Source organism: Petaurus breviceps, unplaced genomic scaffold (genome assembly GCF_028583685.1).
Source record: "Petaurus breviceps papuanus isolate PSGF00001 unplaced genomic scaffold, PetGlider_PUasm1.0 126, whole genome shotgun sequence".
Taxonomy (NCBI): domain Eukaryota; kingdom Metazoa; phylum Chordata; class Mammalia; order Diprotodontia; family Petauridae; genus Petaurus; species Petaurus breviceps.
In genome coordinates, this window is record NW_027185655.1 from 11,728,206 (window position 1) to 11,746,109 (window position 17,904).

General features: G+C 36.5%; 1 protein-coding gene across 1 annotated transcript in view; it reads right to left on the minus strand.

Annotated features, from left to right (window-relative positions):
- ANTXR2 (ANTXR cell adhesion molecule 2) overlaps positions 1-17,904 on the minus strand; it is a 221,136-nt gene that overhangs the window by 147,422 nt on the left and 55,810 nt on the right. Inside the window, exons 8-10 of the mRNA XM_069092887.1 lie at positions 17,351-17,411; positions 13,223-13,321; positions 8,431-8,500 (exon numbers count right to left, since the gene is read on the minus strand). Of these exons, the coding sequence (XP_068948988.1) occupies positions 8,431-8,500; positions 13,223-13,321; positions 17,351-17,411 (230 nt within the window). The remainder of the gene's footprint in view (positions 1-8,430; positions 8,501-13,222; positions 13,322-17,350; positions 17,412-17,904) is intronic.

Sequence of the window (17,904 nt, forward strand, 5' to 3'; positions counted from 1 at the left end):
ACAAGCTGGATTCTGAAGCTCAAATTCCTGACTGTTCCCTGCTAGAACCCTGATTTTAAGGAGAGGGTTCAAACTAACCATGTCATTACTTTCCAGGTTATACTTCTGACCCATCTCCATAAGATTTCTTCACATGTCCCCACATTGGATACCTTTATCCCCTCTACATTTTTTCAGTTATCTTATGTAGTGTCTTCCCCTATTCCAATGTAAGCTCCTTGAGGGCAGTTGCTGTCTTCTTACATTTATATTCTCATTCTGGGCACATAGTAAGCATTTAACAAATGCTACCTGACTTAAATGACTGACTCTTATATGTGGTGTTTCTTTTTCTGAGCACTGGTGACTGAGAAGTGATCCTAAGATGAATGTTTCTAACCTTGGTAGGTATCTCCTGTGATAAAGAGACTGGCAGTGCCTACATCTGGGACTGATTGTCCATCAGGAGGTAATCACTACAAAAGCTTCTGGGATAAGAGGATGGCCATCAGCAAAAAGACACTACAGAAGAAAGAACTAAGAAAACCCAAGCTCTGCCTTGGCAAGCCAGGATCTCTAGATCTGAGTTGTACAGACAGTACAGGTCAGAGATGAAAGTGCATTATCTCTTCAGCAGTCCTTCCTTCCCTTTAAAGGTCAGGTTTCATCAGGATACAAATGTAGTGTGACTGCATGAACCCAGATCTAGGAACAAGGCTGAGCTCTTTATTGATGGGAAGGAATTTATCTGTCCTGGATTGATGTTTCCTCTGAGAGAATGTATCTATCTTTAGAATATGACCTGATTGACTTCTAACTCAGTACTCAGCACAGAGACTGGATTATAGTAGGTACTTCATAAAGGCTTACTGATAGACTGATAAAGACATAGATATGGACATTTTAATACAATGAACTGCTATGCACATCTTTACTAAGAATTAGAATCTTTCTAGAAACTGAGGGTTTAAGGGGACCTAAGTAGATATCCCTTCCAAGCCACATCTGGTCATCTAGCATCTGCTTGAAGACCCCCAAGGAGGGGTAACATACCAATTCTCAAAGCAGTGCATTTCACTTTTCATCTGCTCTAACTGTTAATATGGTTGGGTTTTGTTTTTTTTTGGTTGTTTGGTTGATTTGTTTTTATTTTTATGATGACCTAAAGCTTAAATTGGTCTTTCTTCAACCTACACTCATTGCTTCTGATTCTACCCTCTAGAGATAGTCCTTCTTCCAAATTATAGTCATTTAAATACTTAGAGAGAGCTATTGTATTGTGCTTTTGGCCTTTTCTGCTCCAAGCTAACCATTCCTAGATTCTCCAATTAATCCTGACTTGAACTTAAGGTACTTCACTGTCCTGGCTGTCTTCCTCTGGGGACTCTCCAGCTAAGCAATGTTGTACAACTGAGTCCCCTAGACATAGCCCTCAAAGTCAAACCAAATGCCAAGGAAAGCACCAACAAAGTAATCAATCCCCTGTTTACACTGATGAAAAATGGAGACAGCCTTCCTCCATTACCAAATATCTTTATAACCCCCAAGAGACTATTTCTATGTGCCTGAAGTCTATCTGATTTTAAAGATCTAACCTGGAGGTTTGGATGCAACATCTGCTACATACTTTATCTAGTATTCATACTTATATATGTCATTCATGCTCTTAATTTTTGTTATTTCCAGTTTCCAATGACATCACAATAAAAGCATGAAAGTCAGAACAAAAGTGCTAATGGTCATGTTTATGTAAGTATGGCAATTCAGTTGATATTAAAATATTCAGCTGATGCAATATGGCTTATTGGTGGGCTTTTTTCATGGCAAGGAGTCAAGCATCTTAGCTCACTATGTACTCAAATTTAAAATGAGAAGTTTGTACTAAATAATTTCCAAAATAGGTTCTTTCGAACTCTAAAATCTATGATCTGATTCTACCTGTCTTCTAAGATGACTCCATTTTGGGGGGTGCACATGATATTCAGGATCTTATATACTTTAGCCATAGCCATATAATTAGAATGATTGCTGTTGTTAAGTCATTTTTTCATTTGAGTTTGATTCTCCATGACCGCATTTGGGGTTTTCTTGGCAGACATACTGGAGTGGTTTGTCATTTCTTTCTTCCACTCACTTTACAGATAAGGAATACAGATAAATAGGATTAAGTGACTTGACCAGGGTCACACAGCTAATAAGTGTCTGAGGCCAGACTTCAACTATGAAGATGAGTCTTCCTAACTCCAGGTCCAGCATTCTATCTGATGTATCACCTAGCTGCCCATAGACAGCATGAAGTAAATCTGAAAATAAATATACATGTTTTCACTAGAAAAATAGAATAAGAAATAGTGCTTATAAAAAAATTGTCATAAAATGATGCCACTCCTGATAGCTTTGAAATGAAAAGCTGTTATTGTTGCAAGATACTTGAGATGAATAAAAAAACTCAGTGTACCAAAGACAACTGGAATTACTTAAATATCCACCAACAATCAAATATGTGGATCAACTAGACCTCACAAATATTTTCTCAGCATCCATGGGGGTAAAAACTAATTTTGCTGTCTAAGCACCAGTGTAGAAAGTTGGACTGTATCACCATGTACTTCATATATGTTCAAAGTATAAAATCAGGATGAAGTGATACTCAAGAATTCTATTCAATTCAGAGTGGTCAACAGATAAAATCTATTGAAGTCTGTAGTACCTCAAAGAACTTTGCAATTATTTTATTTTATTTTTAGGAAATTAGGCTATTTAAGTAAATATGCTATGGAATATATATGTGCTATTTAAATGTGGTATAATGAAAGTAAAAGTAAGGACTAAAAAATAATGGGATTTTACCATGCTCAGAAAACAATTTCTGTGCTCACCACACTGCCTCTAATTATTCAGTAAACCAAACAAACATTTATTAAATGTTTATTATATGCCAAACACTGTGTCTGGGAGTTTATAGACAAAAATGAAACAGTCCCTGCTCTCAAAGACCTTACATTTTATTGGGCAAAACAACACATACAAATATAATAAGAGGAGAGAAAGTGAGTGCCCTATCATCTTGGAGCAGGAAGGGACAGGTAGAAATCAGATAAGCCTTCTTGATAAAAAAGTGTTATTAAATAGTCCAAAGGATTAAGGTTTCAAGGAAGTAGGAAAAAAGGAAATTTGTGTATAGTTTTCTAATGAAAATGGAGCCCAAATGAGCTGCTTAAAATTAATTTGGAGATAAAAGAAAAATGAATGGATTCAGACCTGTTCATCAAGTTTATATATTTCAATAATGACCCAAACTGCTGCCACTGAGGCACCAGAATTGGATTTCAGTGGAGGAATATGTAGAAAATCTTCATATTTAGTGGATCTAAGCTTTTATCAAGTTGTACCTTAACAGAGATGAACCAATAAATCAATGAATTCAGAATGAGAAACTTTTAATACTGTGTGTATTCAAAATCCCCACATCCTTTCTTCTTTCCTAATTAGAGAAAGAAAGCAGAGGAAAGGCTTGGAATCAACAGGGAATGTGTGCTAGAAGGCGCAATGAAAAACCACATAAGAAAATACTCTAAGGATTACAGGCTACTAGAAAGAAAGGTATTTTCTACATCTTTTTGCGCTACATTCAGTGAAAGGGGCTTTGGTCCAGGAGTTAAAGGAGAAGTATACAAACCAAAAGTGAATCCAACACTAGCGTTTGGAGAAAGAGACTTGTCAGTGGCAGTGGTGGCGGGCATTTACTTGCTGCAGCCAACCAATGACTATTAATTCTAATTCATAAAGGGTTAGTTAAAACCAAAAGGTCTTAGGGGCACCCTAAGTGTCAGTTTTCATCAAATTCATACCTTGGGGTAGGTCAAAATAGCAAGCCCATAGTTTCCAAGATAATTGATACTATTAGAATTATAAGTCAAATATCCTATGAAAGTTTTGTGTGTGTGTGTGTGTGTGTGTGTGTGTGTGTGTGTGTGTGTTTCCTTAGTAGACCTAGGTTCATAGCACCAGGGCTCAAAATACTATTTGAGATAAAGTGAAAGTTCCAGAGTCTAGGGGTGTATTGGACTTGTGTTTATTTGAGAGAATTTTGATGCATTTTCCTCATTATTTTGTACCGTTTATTTATTGATTGATTCAAGGCTGAGGTTAAAAGCAACTATATACAATATGAAAATATGTTAATTTGCATCTGTGTAGGCCACCACTCTGAGTATGCTGAGTGGTGAATTAGAGCTCACTGCTCTACATTGGGTTCATAAAGGTAATGGCAGATGAGTGGGCAGAAACTCAAGAACAAGGCAAATTCATAATACCCTGTAGACTAGAGAGTCAAAGTTGATGGAAACTTGATGACTCAGAACAATAGAGAACTTGAAGCTTCCTCGGCATTCAGTTACTCCATAATCACATACATAATCGTGTAATTAGAGCCAGTTATATATTTGGCCAGATGTTTAGGTCCTGAGTGCTTTTATGTCTTTTCATTAAGTCTGACCTTCTTTCCTTCAGATCCTGAGTTACTCTAGGGAAAAAACGTTGCTTTTTAATCACGTTGTGGCTTTCAATCACAACGTAGTACCATGATCTTTACTGAGGGAGCTACTTAATCGTTGCTGAAATGATACATATGAAAACATATTTGAATAAAACAGGATGGATATTAAATCATTTTAGACTCTGAGTTTGAAATCATGCTAGCTCTCTGAAAACACCATACAGAAAAATTAGCCAACCCCAACAGCTTTCAAATACAATGTCATATGTGTGTGTTTGTACATAGAAAATGTTTTTGTTGTTGATCAGTCATTTCAGACATGTCTGACTCTTCATGACCTTATTTGGGATTATGTTGGCAAAGATACTGAAGGAAATTGCCATTTCCTTCTTGAGTTTATTTTATGGAAGGAACTGAAGCAAAGAAGTTTAAGTGACTTGCCCAGGGTCATACAACTAGTTAAGTGTCAGAGGTCGGTTCTGAAGATAGGTTTTCTTGACTCCAGGTCTGGAGTTCTATCCATTGCACTACCTAGCTGCCTTACAAAGTGTATGTTTGAATATGTATGCATTTGTGCATGCATGTGTGAGCACCTTGTGTGTACATATGTATACATATATACACATGCATACATATATGCATACACAAGTATATGTAAATACACATATGCATTATATGTATATATGTTACTTCGAATATTCTTTTTCTCCTTTGCAAGAGTAAAGTATAAATTGTAAAAAGTATAGTTAACTACATTCTAAGCTCTACCTAGTATGGTTCCTAAATAAGCAAATGTTCAGGGTACTTATTTTTCCTGGTAATTCATTTCATTAGGATCACTTTATTTTTTAACTTTATTTTAAAAATTCACATTAGAATATAACACTTCTAATAAGAGCTTTTGAATTTGGCCATCAATATGATGAATTATGAAAAGTTTTAAAGTTTTGTTATAGTTTTTTTTGTAACAACTAGTCAAATGTAACAAAGGCTCAAGTTATAGTTATTATTTATTTTTTTAAGAATCAGAATTTTTAGGAAGAGTACATAGCATCCTTTTCTTACTCCCCACTGTTATTTACTAAATATGTGCTTGTATGTATAAATGTGTGTATACATGTATATATATTTGAAATATTGACTTATCTACATTAAGGTTTAAACTAATATTATGAGAATATTTTCTTTTATGAATTTTTGTTTGGGGCTCAGGGTCACTACTCTTATTAAAGGAGCTATTTAGTTGGCTGAAACCTGTCCTATGGGATGTAGAAATTTACTTAAGGTCTCAAACATTACTCAGATAAGAAACTAAAAGGGCCTCCCAAAGTAATTTAAATTGCTTTATTTGCAGAAGAATCCCCACAGTGATTTCCTACTCAGTGAGAAATATTTTTTTCACAAAATTAATATTTATTGAAACTATAATACACATATACATACAAGATACCCATAAATTCAGCATAAAAGCTTTCTAAAAATTAATGTATACCAGATGTTAGACATCCCATGCGTCCCTAATCACCATCATCCAAAGCTACCACTACTCCAAACAATGACTCACTCCTTCAGTACTACCCTAACCCAACTCCTCTCCTATTTGCATCTCACCCTGGCTCTGGCCATCCCTTCCTGAACCTCCCAAACGTACCTCTAACCTAATGAAGTGAGCAGAAGTAGAGTGATTAAGGATTATTTGAGGCAAATACAAATAAAAATAGCAAGCTGAACCATTATTTCATGCACTTCATCACAAATCTCCCTCCCCCCAAACCAGTTTTTTATTTAGAACAGGAAATACCCTAAGAAAAGGAAGGGTTGTTGAAAGGTGTGACTCATGGCTGGGTTGAGTCTACATGACTGCCTACTGACAGTATTCTGTGAGTGTGCTAAAGAGGGAACTTATCTCCTGGCTGTTACTCTTCCTTCGAACTTCAATAAATCAGGATGACTCCGAGGTTTCCAGAAGGTCAAATGGAGGATGCCCTTCCTGGCCACTCAGCCACAAGCTATGAGCACATATCCTGCTTAAGCAAGCCTGTGCCCGGTTAACGGCTGCCTCCTCTTGTCTTCTTTCCATTGGAACAGGGCCTGGTAAGAACTTGAAAGTCCTAGAGGTTTGCAGTATAGTGATAGTATCTCTCATGAGCAAGTCAGAGTCAGGGATGTCCCCTGCCCAAATGGCCATGGTGGACAGAAAGGGGGACATAACCCCATCAGGCTGTTCAATCATCATGATTGGAACAACAGCAGATGGAGGCTTGTGTCCAACGAGGAAGCAACCTCAAAAATGTCCAATGGAAATCTTTCCCACTTTTGGCTTTCCAATGGAAATGAAATGTAAAATGACTAATGATGTTTCCAAAACTATTTATGTCCTAACCAGACTTGAATATTAGTCTTCCCAATTGACTGTGCTAGTACTGATAAGATAACCATTCATATACATGATGAATGCTTTAAGCTTTGAAGTCATTTTTTTTTCCTGTTTGGGAATAGGCTTGCTACATATCTAATTCATATTTCTACAATGGATACCCTTTTTTACTTTTCCCATCTCTGAAGAAACTGTACAGTCAGTCAGTAAGTCAATAAACATTCCTACTATGTGCCCGGCACTATACTAAAACACTAGGAATACAAAGAGACAAGTCAGTCCCTGCTCTCAATGAACTCAAACTCTAACAAGGAAGACAACAAGCAAATAAATATATCCAAACATGCTACATACTGGATGAAGAATAGGAAGTAATGAACAGAGGGAAGGGACCAGAATTAAAAGGGGAGGGGGAAGGATTCCTGTAAAAGATGGAATTTTGATTGGGACTTGAAAGAAGCCAGAAGGTAGAGATGAGGAGGGAGAGTATTCCCGGTATGAGGGACAGCCAGACTAAAGAGAGAAATGGCAAGGAGGCTGGTATCACTGGAATGTGAGTGTGTGTGTGTGTGTGTGTGTGAGAGAGAGAGAGAGAGAGAGAGAGAGAGAGACAGAGAGACAGAGAGAGAGAGAGAGTGACAGAGAGAGACAGAGAGAGAGAGTAAGGAAACTGGAAAGGAAAGGTAGGGGAAGGCTTGGATATTACAGGTTTTGGATGCCAAATGGGTGGTTTTATATTTGATCTTGAATGTTAATACATGAAATCATTAAAGAGTGATATATTTTCAATGTTTTCCCTTAAAGTTTCTCCTATAACATGATAAAGTCATGAAATTGGTTCATTATGCAGAATTTCACAGTTCAGGAAGTACTAAATTCTCTATGTGAAGAAAGAAACAACAAAAAGCCACTGTTCCAGTAAGAGCAAATATGACCACGTCATATTTGAAACTGGAGTTCTTGTCCTATCTCAGTACCTAGAACCATACAGCCAGATAGATTTCATCAACACTTGACTGGCTCATGGTGGCCCATGGTATTCCTGGCCTGAGTAAGCACATTCTGGCTCACATTCCATGTTAACCCTAATAGCTCTAAGATATTATAGAAAATAAATCAAGATCTCATTTCAGAACCGGATTTACACTTACCTAAACTGGGAATTAAAAAAAAAAAAAGACCTATGATTATAAATGCATATGGACTTGAAATGAAATAAAATTAAAAAAAATCTCTTTATACCCCATTAGCCAAATAATTCATACAAAAAAAAAGATATTTCTATTTTTAACAAGCAGTGTGAATGGGTGTTTGAGGTGCCAATCGAAGTATTTTACTCAGAGCGAGCTGCTTAAATATACAGCAAAGGAATTACATGAGGAATAAAGGAAATATTTTAACCAAAATTCCATCTTTAACATTTGGCATAATTTCCCCCCAAACATCACACACACATATGTATATATGAGGGTGTTTGTATATATGTGCATATGCATATGTGTATACACACAAATAGACATAGACATTTTTATACATATATGATATTATATATATATACATATCATAAAGGACTTACTCTCCAACTTCATGCAGAACAGGTGCTGGACAGAGCATAGAGTTCGACTGCACACTTACTGGTTTTACACCTAGAAAATAAGGTATTGCTAAATTAATAAATAATTATACTGTACAATCTCATGAATTAACATGCAATGTATGATGCAAACAGGGTAAAATTTGTTGGAACATACAAATGTTCCAGCCAAAATATGGGTAGACAAGTTTCCTCCAAAAAAATAAGTCCTTTTGGAAAAGAAAAAAAATAAGAAAACAACAGAAAAAAAGGTGGAGGGGGAAAAGAGGGAGGACGAGGGGCAAAGAAGGAGGGAGGGAGGGAGAAGGAGGGAGATAGACACAGAGAGAGATCTTATGTTATATGAGCAATAAACAGTTCAGTAATTATTCGTTATCTTGTTTTTATAAGATAAAACAATTTCTGATAATGAAATTATATGACTCATATGTATTTTTTTCTCTTTAATTTTGAAATAGTAGCCCAATGTTCTCTACAAACATATAATCTGATGACATGAAAATAGTGATAGAAAGTAAAAGTATAAATGACCTAAGGGGAAAAGACTGAATTTAAAATTTATTTAAGATTTTAAAAAAATTTCTACCAACAATAAACTTTACTTCCCTCCTATCTTCCCCTTCCCTATAAATCTCTATTGTCTCCTGCCCGCTTAGATCAGGTGACCCAGCCGCCTAATTCAAGGAGATTGGTGACAAGTCAATATAATCCCTCTCCGCTCCTTCCTTCATGCTTCAGAACTTCTCAACATCATTGCTGACTCTCTCCTGATTCCCTCATCACAGATGAAGTACTTCTCACTAAGATTAATCCCACACACTTAATCCCATGCGCCTTCAACTTCCTCCAAGATGATCCTCCATCAATAATTTCTCTTCCCTCATATATCTTTCATCATTCCCTCTTCATTGGCTCCTTTGAGGTCTCCACAAACCTAAAAAAGACTTTCTCTGACACCTGATCCAGTTACTGGCTCATCTCTCTTTCCTTTCACAGATGAACTTTTTTTCTTAAACTGCATGTGCCTGTTTTCTTTACTTCCTCACTTTTCATTCTCTCTTCAGTCCCTGAAGATCTTGAGCCTCTATCATTCTAGTAGAACCAAGCTATGTTCACCATTGATGTCCTAATCACAAAATGCAAAGGCCTTTTTTCCCCTAGTCCTTATCTTCCTCCAATTCTTGATATGACTGACCACTCACTGCTATTAGTAATCAGTGATGACTTATGAGAAGGCCTCTATTGGTCTATCGTCTTTCTCTCTAGTCACTCCTTTGTTGCCTTCAAAGGCTTCTCAAAATCTTCCTGACCATCTAATACCTCCTCAAAAGGCTGTCCTCAGCTCACTTACTTCCTCCTTATACTCTCACTTAACACTTCCATTCATTTACAACATTTTAACTACTTTACCTAAGCGGTGGGCTTATAAATTTATAGTCCTAGTACTGAATATTTTCTTACCTCATTAATATTATCAACTGCTAATAGGACATCTCAACTAAATAACCCATTAGAACTTCAAGCTCAGAAAATAAAAAATAAATAAATAACATACCAATTCTCCTAAGTCTCCTGCCTTCACCATGTTTACCTAGAATACCACCATATACCATTCTCCCATATTCATAATCACAGGGCTCTATGAATTTTCCCATTTCTCATATTCAATGTGTTAGTAAATACTGCTGATCCCACTTCTTAAAGGTCACTAGGTAGTACAGGGAATAGAATGCTAGACCTAGAGGCAGGAAGATCTGAGTTCAAATCATTCTCAAACACTTACTAGCTGAGTGACACTAGGTAAGTCAATTATTCTCTGTCTCAATATCTTCATCTGAAAGCAGGGATAATAAAATGGAGATAGCCCATCTCAGAGTTATGGGGGGGATTAAATAACATCATGTTTGTAAAGTGCTTAGGACATTGCCTGGAACATAGTAGATGCTCAATAACAGATTATTTCCTTTCTCCTCTCCTTCCTTCCTTTCCCTTTTGTTTCTTTTTCCCTTATTTCCTTTCTCCTCCCTCCCTCTCTTCCTTACATGCTTCCTCTTTCCTTTACACACATTATGTGCATACCCCCTTATCTCCACTCACAGTCATCACCCTAGCTCACACCCTCATCCTTGTCACTGTTACTCCTACAATAGCCACCTAATAGACCTCCCTGCCTCAAGTCTCTCCCACCTTTAATCAATCCTTGAAACAGCTGCCACATTGAGATTTCAAGGCAAAGGTCTGACAATGAGCCCTTACTTTAAAAAGCTCCCAGAGCCTAGTGTGGTGGCCTACATCTGTAGTCCCTGTTACTGGAGAAGACAAAGCTGCTACATAGCTTGAATTCAGGAGTTCTGAGCTGAAGTAGGCTAAGTAAATCAGGAATCTGTACAGGGTTCTTCAGCAACATGATGAGTCCCCAAGAATGGAGAATCACCAGACTGCCTTAGGAAGGTCAGAAAGACCAGGTCACAGAAATGGAGAAGGCTGATGCTTTTCACAACGTGGTCCTACAACATAGTCCTTACATCATAGCTGAAAAAAAAAAAGCATTCGTCATCATAATAAAAATAGAACTATTTGCCTAAAAGACTTACAAAGGGTTTCAAAGAGAAAGGGATTATTTTCTGTCTAGTAGACCAGAGAAAGCAACATTTGAGTGAGGTCTTAAAAGATGGATCTCTTCACAATCTCACTTAAAGCTGACTTGTTTAATGCTCTACAAAGAAGACTTTTCTCAACATTCCTTAAGTCCTAAGGACATGAATATTTTATGTCTACTTTATCTCGATAACAAACTATTCAATGTAACTTTAGAACTGATTCTTTACAACCAAAACTGTAATGCTAAGGAATGAAATAAACATCAACTTTAATATTCTGGAGCTTTCATCAGCCAACAATTAGTACCAACAGAGAGAAACAGAAACATTCTGTCTGGACATTTTCAAAAACCTGTGCCAGACAGCAAAGCTAAGCCAGCTGACACAGAACATAAACTTCCAAAAGCAGAAGCCAGATATGGAAAAATGCTTTTAAGGGTCACCGACCCACAAGAAAAGTCAATCAAGGGTCACATAAGTTTTATTAAAAAATATCTTAATGTCATTGAAACATCTCTCTCTCTCTCTCTCTCTCTCTCTCTCTCTCTCTCTCTCTCTCTGTCTCTCTCTCTCTGAAAAAAAGAAAAGTTAACAGAGAGCATGGTAATCCTAAGGCCTTTTAAGTACTGTCACTTAGGAATGTCAAAGTTCTGTTGTATTTCTGTGCCTACAGACATAAATACCTGAGTTATTTTTACAAGGACTGCAAGAAATTAAATCAAGAGTTGCATTCTTCCAGCATTTAGAGATTCCCTTCTCTGATATTCGTGAAATTCTCTCTAAAAACAATGCCTTACATTTTGTCATGAATTCAAATATAAATAAGAGATGACTTCTGGTGATAAGAATGAAAATAACATGTATAAAAAATTAGTTCAAGGTCGTTTTGTGATACATGCATACATATATACACATATACATGTATGTATACATGCATGTATATGTGTGTATGTGTTTATATACATGCATGCATATACATTAAATCAACATCAATCCATCAAAAACCAGTAGATTAATCATCTACTACAGTCCAAGCACTGTGCTAAACCCTGAAAATACACATACAAAGAATAAAACACTTCCTACTCACAAAGTGTTTGCATTCTAATATGAAGGCAAAAAATATATCATTGAATATAAAGAGAATATAAATAAATATGAGGTAAACATAAGGGAGTTTGGGGGAAAGGGCACTAGAAATAAGGGGGCTCGTGAAAGCAGGTGCTGTTATAGCTACATCTTAAAGGAAAAGTGAAATTCTAGGAAGCAGAGGAAAGAAAGCATTCTACAGACATGGGAGATAGCCACGGCAACTGGAGATGACTTCACCGGCTTCCTTTATTATATATCATACACACACATATAATTTTATTCTTTTATATTATTTATTTTACCTTTTATACTACTTATGTGTGTAGATAGATACATGTTTATTTATTTGTCCCAACTAATATTCCAATTTTACAGGAAACTTTTTCAATGCCTGTTCATTCTAGTGTCTTCCTTCTATTATTACCTATTTATTCCGTATATAGTTTGCTTTGTATCTACTTGCTTGCTTGCATATTTTCTGCCCCTTTAGATTGTGAGCTCCTTGAGGATAGGGACTGCCTCTTGCTTTTTTTTTTTGACATCCTGGCCCTTAGCACAGATTCTGGCATTCAATAAGTAGGCCCTTAATAAATGTTTATTGATTGAGTGGGGCTGGAGTGTCTGTGTGGTGAAGAGAGAGAAGTTCAGTCTACTGAGACCATAGAGTGTAGGAGGTAGAAGCAATGCCTAATTAAGCTAAAGAGAAGTTTGAGCATTTGAAAAGCAGGCTTAATGATTAAAGCTGCAATTTACTGGAAAAGTCAGGGGATAGGATCAAGTATAGCTCTGAACCTGAAACCAAAAAGCAAATATAATAAAGAGAATTTATTTATGTCTGTCCTTTGAAACCAACTTTAAATATCTGAATCTTAAATTAGAAGGTAAGATAAGGATCATCTTATCCAGCCACCAATTGCAGAAATTTCTACATTTGAGTCCATGGCAAAAATCTCCTTTCCCTTCTTGAGTGGGGGGAAATCAATATAGCATTTTTAAAAAAAAAATAAGAAACCTTTTGTGCCATTTCATCCTGCTTTATTCTGCTAATATGGAAGCAATTCTGGGATGATGGGAATACTTACTCACGGTGTATGTTTCATTCACAGTAAAGGTACACGAAGCACTGCTTTCACTTCTACCCACCACAAACCCTCTTCCTGTCAGCACAATTTGAAATTCCTCTAAAAAGCAAAAAATAAAAAGAAACATTTACTTTAATATTTTTTTTAAATTTAATAATAGCAAAAGACCATGGAAGTATCAAGTAAGCAGGTTTAAATGTCTTCATGTGATGATGATGATGATGATGCTGCCTAGTAAGTGCCAGACACTGTCAAATTCTTACTATCATTATCTCCATTTTACAGTTAAAGAAACTGAGGCAAAAACTGTTTAGTAACTTGTCTAAGGTCACACAGCTAGTAAGTGTCTGAGGCTGGATTTGAATTCAGATCTTACTGACTACAGGCCACTGTGCCACTTAGCTGCCCTATAATAATAAGCAATATCAAAATAGTTGTATTTCTGTCCCAAAAAAGTCCTTAGATTACAAGTGAAATAAGCAGTAATGACACCATGAAAAAAAGCCTGAAAATAATTGAGTTGTGGAGTAGAGGGGACCTGGGGTTCTTGACAAAAGAATCCAAGATCTGGCAAACTAAAAATTGGGCAGTGAGTACTGGTTCAACGATCAGCTAGACCTCTGTTATTTGTACACAAGCCAAGCCGAACCCAAACATGCTTATTACAGAATTATTATTATTATTATATTATTAATATATATTATTATCCCAGAATGATACCATTAAAGCAACTCTGAAAAATCACCGACTTTTACAGAGGCTGCCAGAAATGTTTATTGCCCACACCAGAGAAGTTACACACCCTTGAAATACTTAAAAGTATTTGCCAAATGTTGACTGGTTCGTAGAACTGAACTGAAATCATCAAAGCATCAACTATTAGCCAGAGAGGAAATAAACTTCTCTGGGTGCCCTTAGAAATAATAACATCTGGGATTCATATAGTGATTCATGGTTTGCAATGATTTTTGTTAACCTACATTAGCTCATCCAATCATTTAGAGCAAGAATCCTTTACTTTTTTTGGACCCCTCTGGCAATTTGGTGAAGCCCAAATGTACAAAAAAAAATATGTCCAATTAAATAGGAAACTAATTATAATGAAATATGATTGTATTTTAAAATACCAAGTTAATGGGCACCAAGTTAAGAATGCCTGCTTCAGAGGACTAATATTCTTCCTCCTAGGTTGGATCCAGAGAGGAACACAGTAGGCAATAGGGGGCAGAGAGACAGACTAGGAGTTTCAAAGGCCTGGCTTTGAGTCCTTACTAGACATGTATTGGGTGTGGAACAATAAGCAAGTTACTTAACACTTCAAGGACTCAAGCTCTAAAAGACTTTGCCCATTTGCAAGAGTGTGGACTGTTTCCACACAAGTAAAACTGCTTTGTACCAAGGTAGATCCCCTGTGAGAAGTGTTCAAAACCACACCAGCTTCTAGTCAAGTAGCAGACAGTAGCCTACACAGGAAGACATATGATTCCTTTACCTTTTGATCTTCCACCATCTCTACTGACTGCCTCTGTGTAAAAAAAAAATTACTATACTAACCTCTATATGCTAGGAAGTAAAATAAATAAAAGCAACATTGTAAAATATTTTTTTAAAAACTGAATTGGGGTGGCTAGTTAGCACAGCAAGTAAGAGCACCAGCCCCAGAGTTGGGATGACCTGGGATCGAATCCGGACTCTGATACTTAGCACCACACCCAGAAATAACTGGCCGTGTAACCTTGAGCAAGTTACTTAACCCCAATTTCTTTAAAAAAAAAAATGAATTGTTAACTCTAATGGGTACCATGGCAAGATCACTGGATTAATAATCAAAGATTTATGTTTGAATTTTGGCTCCTTAACTATGGGGGGGTTGGGGGGAGGGAGTCTCATCACTTCACTGCTACAGGCTTTACTTTCTTCATCTGTAAAATAAGGTGATTGATGACCTAGTTGATCGCCAAAGTTTCCTTCAGGAATTATACATGTGGCTATTGGCAAATATTTTTCAACTAGAAAATGATTCCAGGGATGTGATTTATGCAGTGAAATTGCTACAAGTGTCACAGATAAGGAACAACAGACAATCTAATTAAATCAGATAACACAGCAAATTATCTGTAAAGCTCAAAGGGAAAAACAAATAATGCTTTCCTTCTTTCCACCAATACATTACACTTTCTGAACACTAAAGATAGAACAAACTTATAGTTGTTGTTTCCCTGTCATTTCACTGTAAGCCAAAATTTATTCTCTAACCCTGGGAAAATACTAAAGACCATAACCTTATTAATAGTACCTCCTACCTCCCCAATACTTACATACAACGTATATGGTTGCTGTTAAATACTATTCATTCTAAGTTTTAATTATTTTTCCTATAAGTCACATATTTACTACTTTATCCTAATCTTGCTCTTTAAAAAAAAATGTTTCCCATTAATTATCATTAGCTTAAGAGCTAAGACTATATTGCTGGGGGGAAAGGAGGGAAGGAAGAGCCAGCCAATGGAAAATAACACTTATATGCTGAAAGCTACTCCCCATTTACATACAGATGGTATAAGATTAAAAAGTATTTGAGGTAGATTTGAAGGATGCAAGAATTCACAAAATAAAGGAAGGATAGTCCCAATAATCTTGCCTGAATGATGGAAGGATGAGGATCTAAACTGATAGTAGGAATGTAAATATAAGCCATACTTCTTTTCCTTCTGCAGGATGCCTCCCTGAATTACTGCCCAAATGGCAATCATAACCATTCAGGGAGTCTTGAAGTTTGGGGTCCAAGAGAAATGCTTTGATTGGCTACAGCATCCTAGGAATGATTATGATTTCCATGGCTATTCTACAAACTAAACCAAAAAAATTTTAATATTATATTGAGCCCAAAGAAGTCACTGAACAGTTTTTCATGACTTGTCTTTTCTGTTTCAATATGTATATGCAATGACTTAGACTGAGATTTGATTCTTGTTTGAATAAATATATACAAGCATTTATAATTATTAAGCTCTGAAATTAATTTTGAACTGTATTCACCAATAGAAATGAAATCATTACAAAATTAGTTTGCTGCAGAATTTTTTTTCCAATTCATCATTTTTCTTTCTAATTTTAGCTGCATTTGTTTTCTTGTGCAATAAAAAATCAGTTTATGAAAAAAATTTGTTGAACCATATGAGCTATCCAGGTTCTATGAAACTGAGGTGAGGAACAACTATTTCCACAATTAGTCAAAAGTAGTAACTTTCCAGATAATAAGACAGGTGTATTTTAATGTGAGTACCAAAATGATGAGTATTTAGGAGTTATTGTATCCTTTTGTCTTTAGTGTCAAGGCAACTAGTTTGGTGATGGGTTTCATGTCTATGTTATATGTTATATGCTTCATGTCTGTGTTATATGAACAATTAAAGATGTTGCAAATGCTTAACCTGTAAAGATTCTGGGAACATAAAAGTCATCTGTCTATACATATCTGAAAGGATATCATGTGAAACAGAGATTTAACTTGCTCTATTTGACTTCAGAAGGCAGAACCTGAAACAATGGGCAGAAGCTACAAAGAGGAAGGCTTAAGATTATTAGCAGGAAAAACTTCCTAACAATCAGAGCTCTCCAAAAGTTGACTTGTTGTTCAGTTATGTGTGACTCTTCATGACCCCATTTGGGATTTTCTTGGCAAAGATACTGGAGATGTTTGCCATTTCCTTCTCCAGCTCATTTTACAGATGAGGAAATTGAGGGAAACAGGGTTAAGTGACTTGCCCAGGGTCACGCAGCTAGCAAGTGTCTTAGGCCAGATTTGAACTCAGGATTGAGTCTTCCTAACTCCAAGCCCAGTACTCCATCCATAATGCTGCATAACTACCCTAAAAGTAGAGTAATTGAGGATTCCCCCTCATTGGAGCTCTCCAAGCAAAGGCAAAAATCTTTGTGGACTGAGTTGGACAAGGACTTGTCTTATGCAACTCCAAAATTCTGTGATTACGAAACACTATAGCTATCCAAAATGTTGAGTCTGATAAGAAAACTATGAAATGGAATTTAGTTTGTTTTTTAAATTTCCAACATAAGTTTTAATTTTTTTTTAAATTTTAATTCAAATGAAAAATTGAAGATACTTACGGCCCACACAGACACTTGATGGTTTCAAGTCCAGTATTTCTGTGCATGATTTTTCTAATATCTACAAAGGAGAAAAGAGAAATAATATATAGATTAAACGGTATAATGATAATGGAGGGGTTTTTTTTAAAGCAATTGGGGTTAAGTAACTTGCTCAAGGTTACACAGCCAGTTATTTCTGGGTGTGGTGCTGAGTATCTGAAACCGGATTTGATCCAGGTCATCCCAACACTGGAGCCGGTTCTCTTACTCGCTGAGCCACGTGGCCACCCCTAAGCAATTGGGGTTAAGTAACTTGCTCAAGGTTACATGGCCAGGTGTTTCTGGGTGGGTGCTAAGTGTCTGAGCCCGGGATTCGATTTCCAGGTCTTCTCAACACTGGAGCCAGTGCTCTTACTTGCTGTGCTACCTGGCCGCCCCTGATAATGGAGTTTTAATATGACATAACACTTGGATTTTTTATTTCATAAAGGAAAGATAGGAAGCAAGCATTTATTAAGCCATGCCAGGAAGGGAGGGAGGGAGGGAGGGAGGGAGGAAGGAAGGGAGGCAGG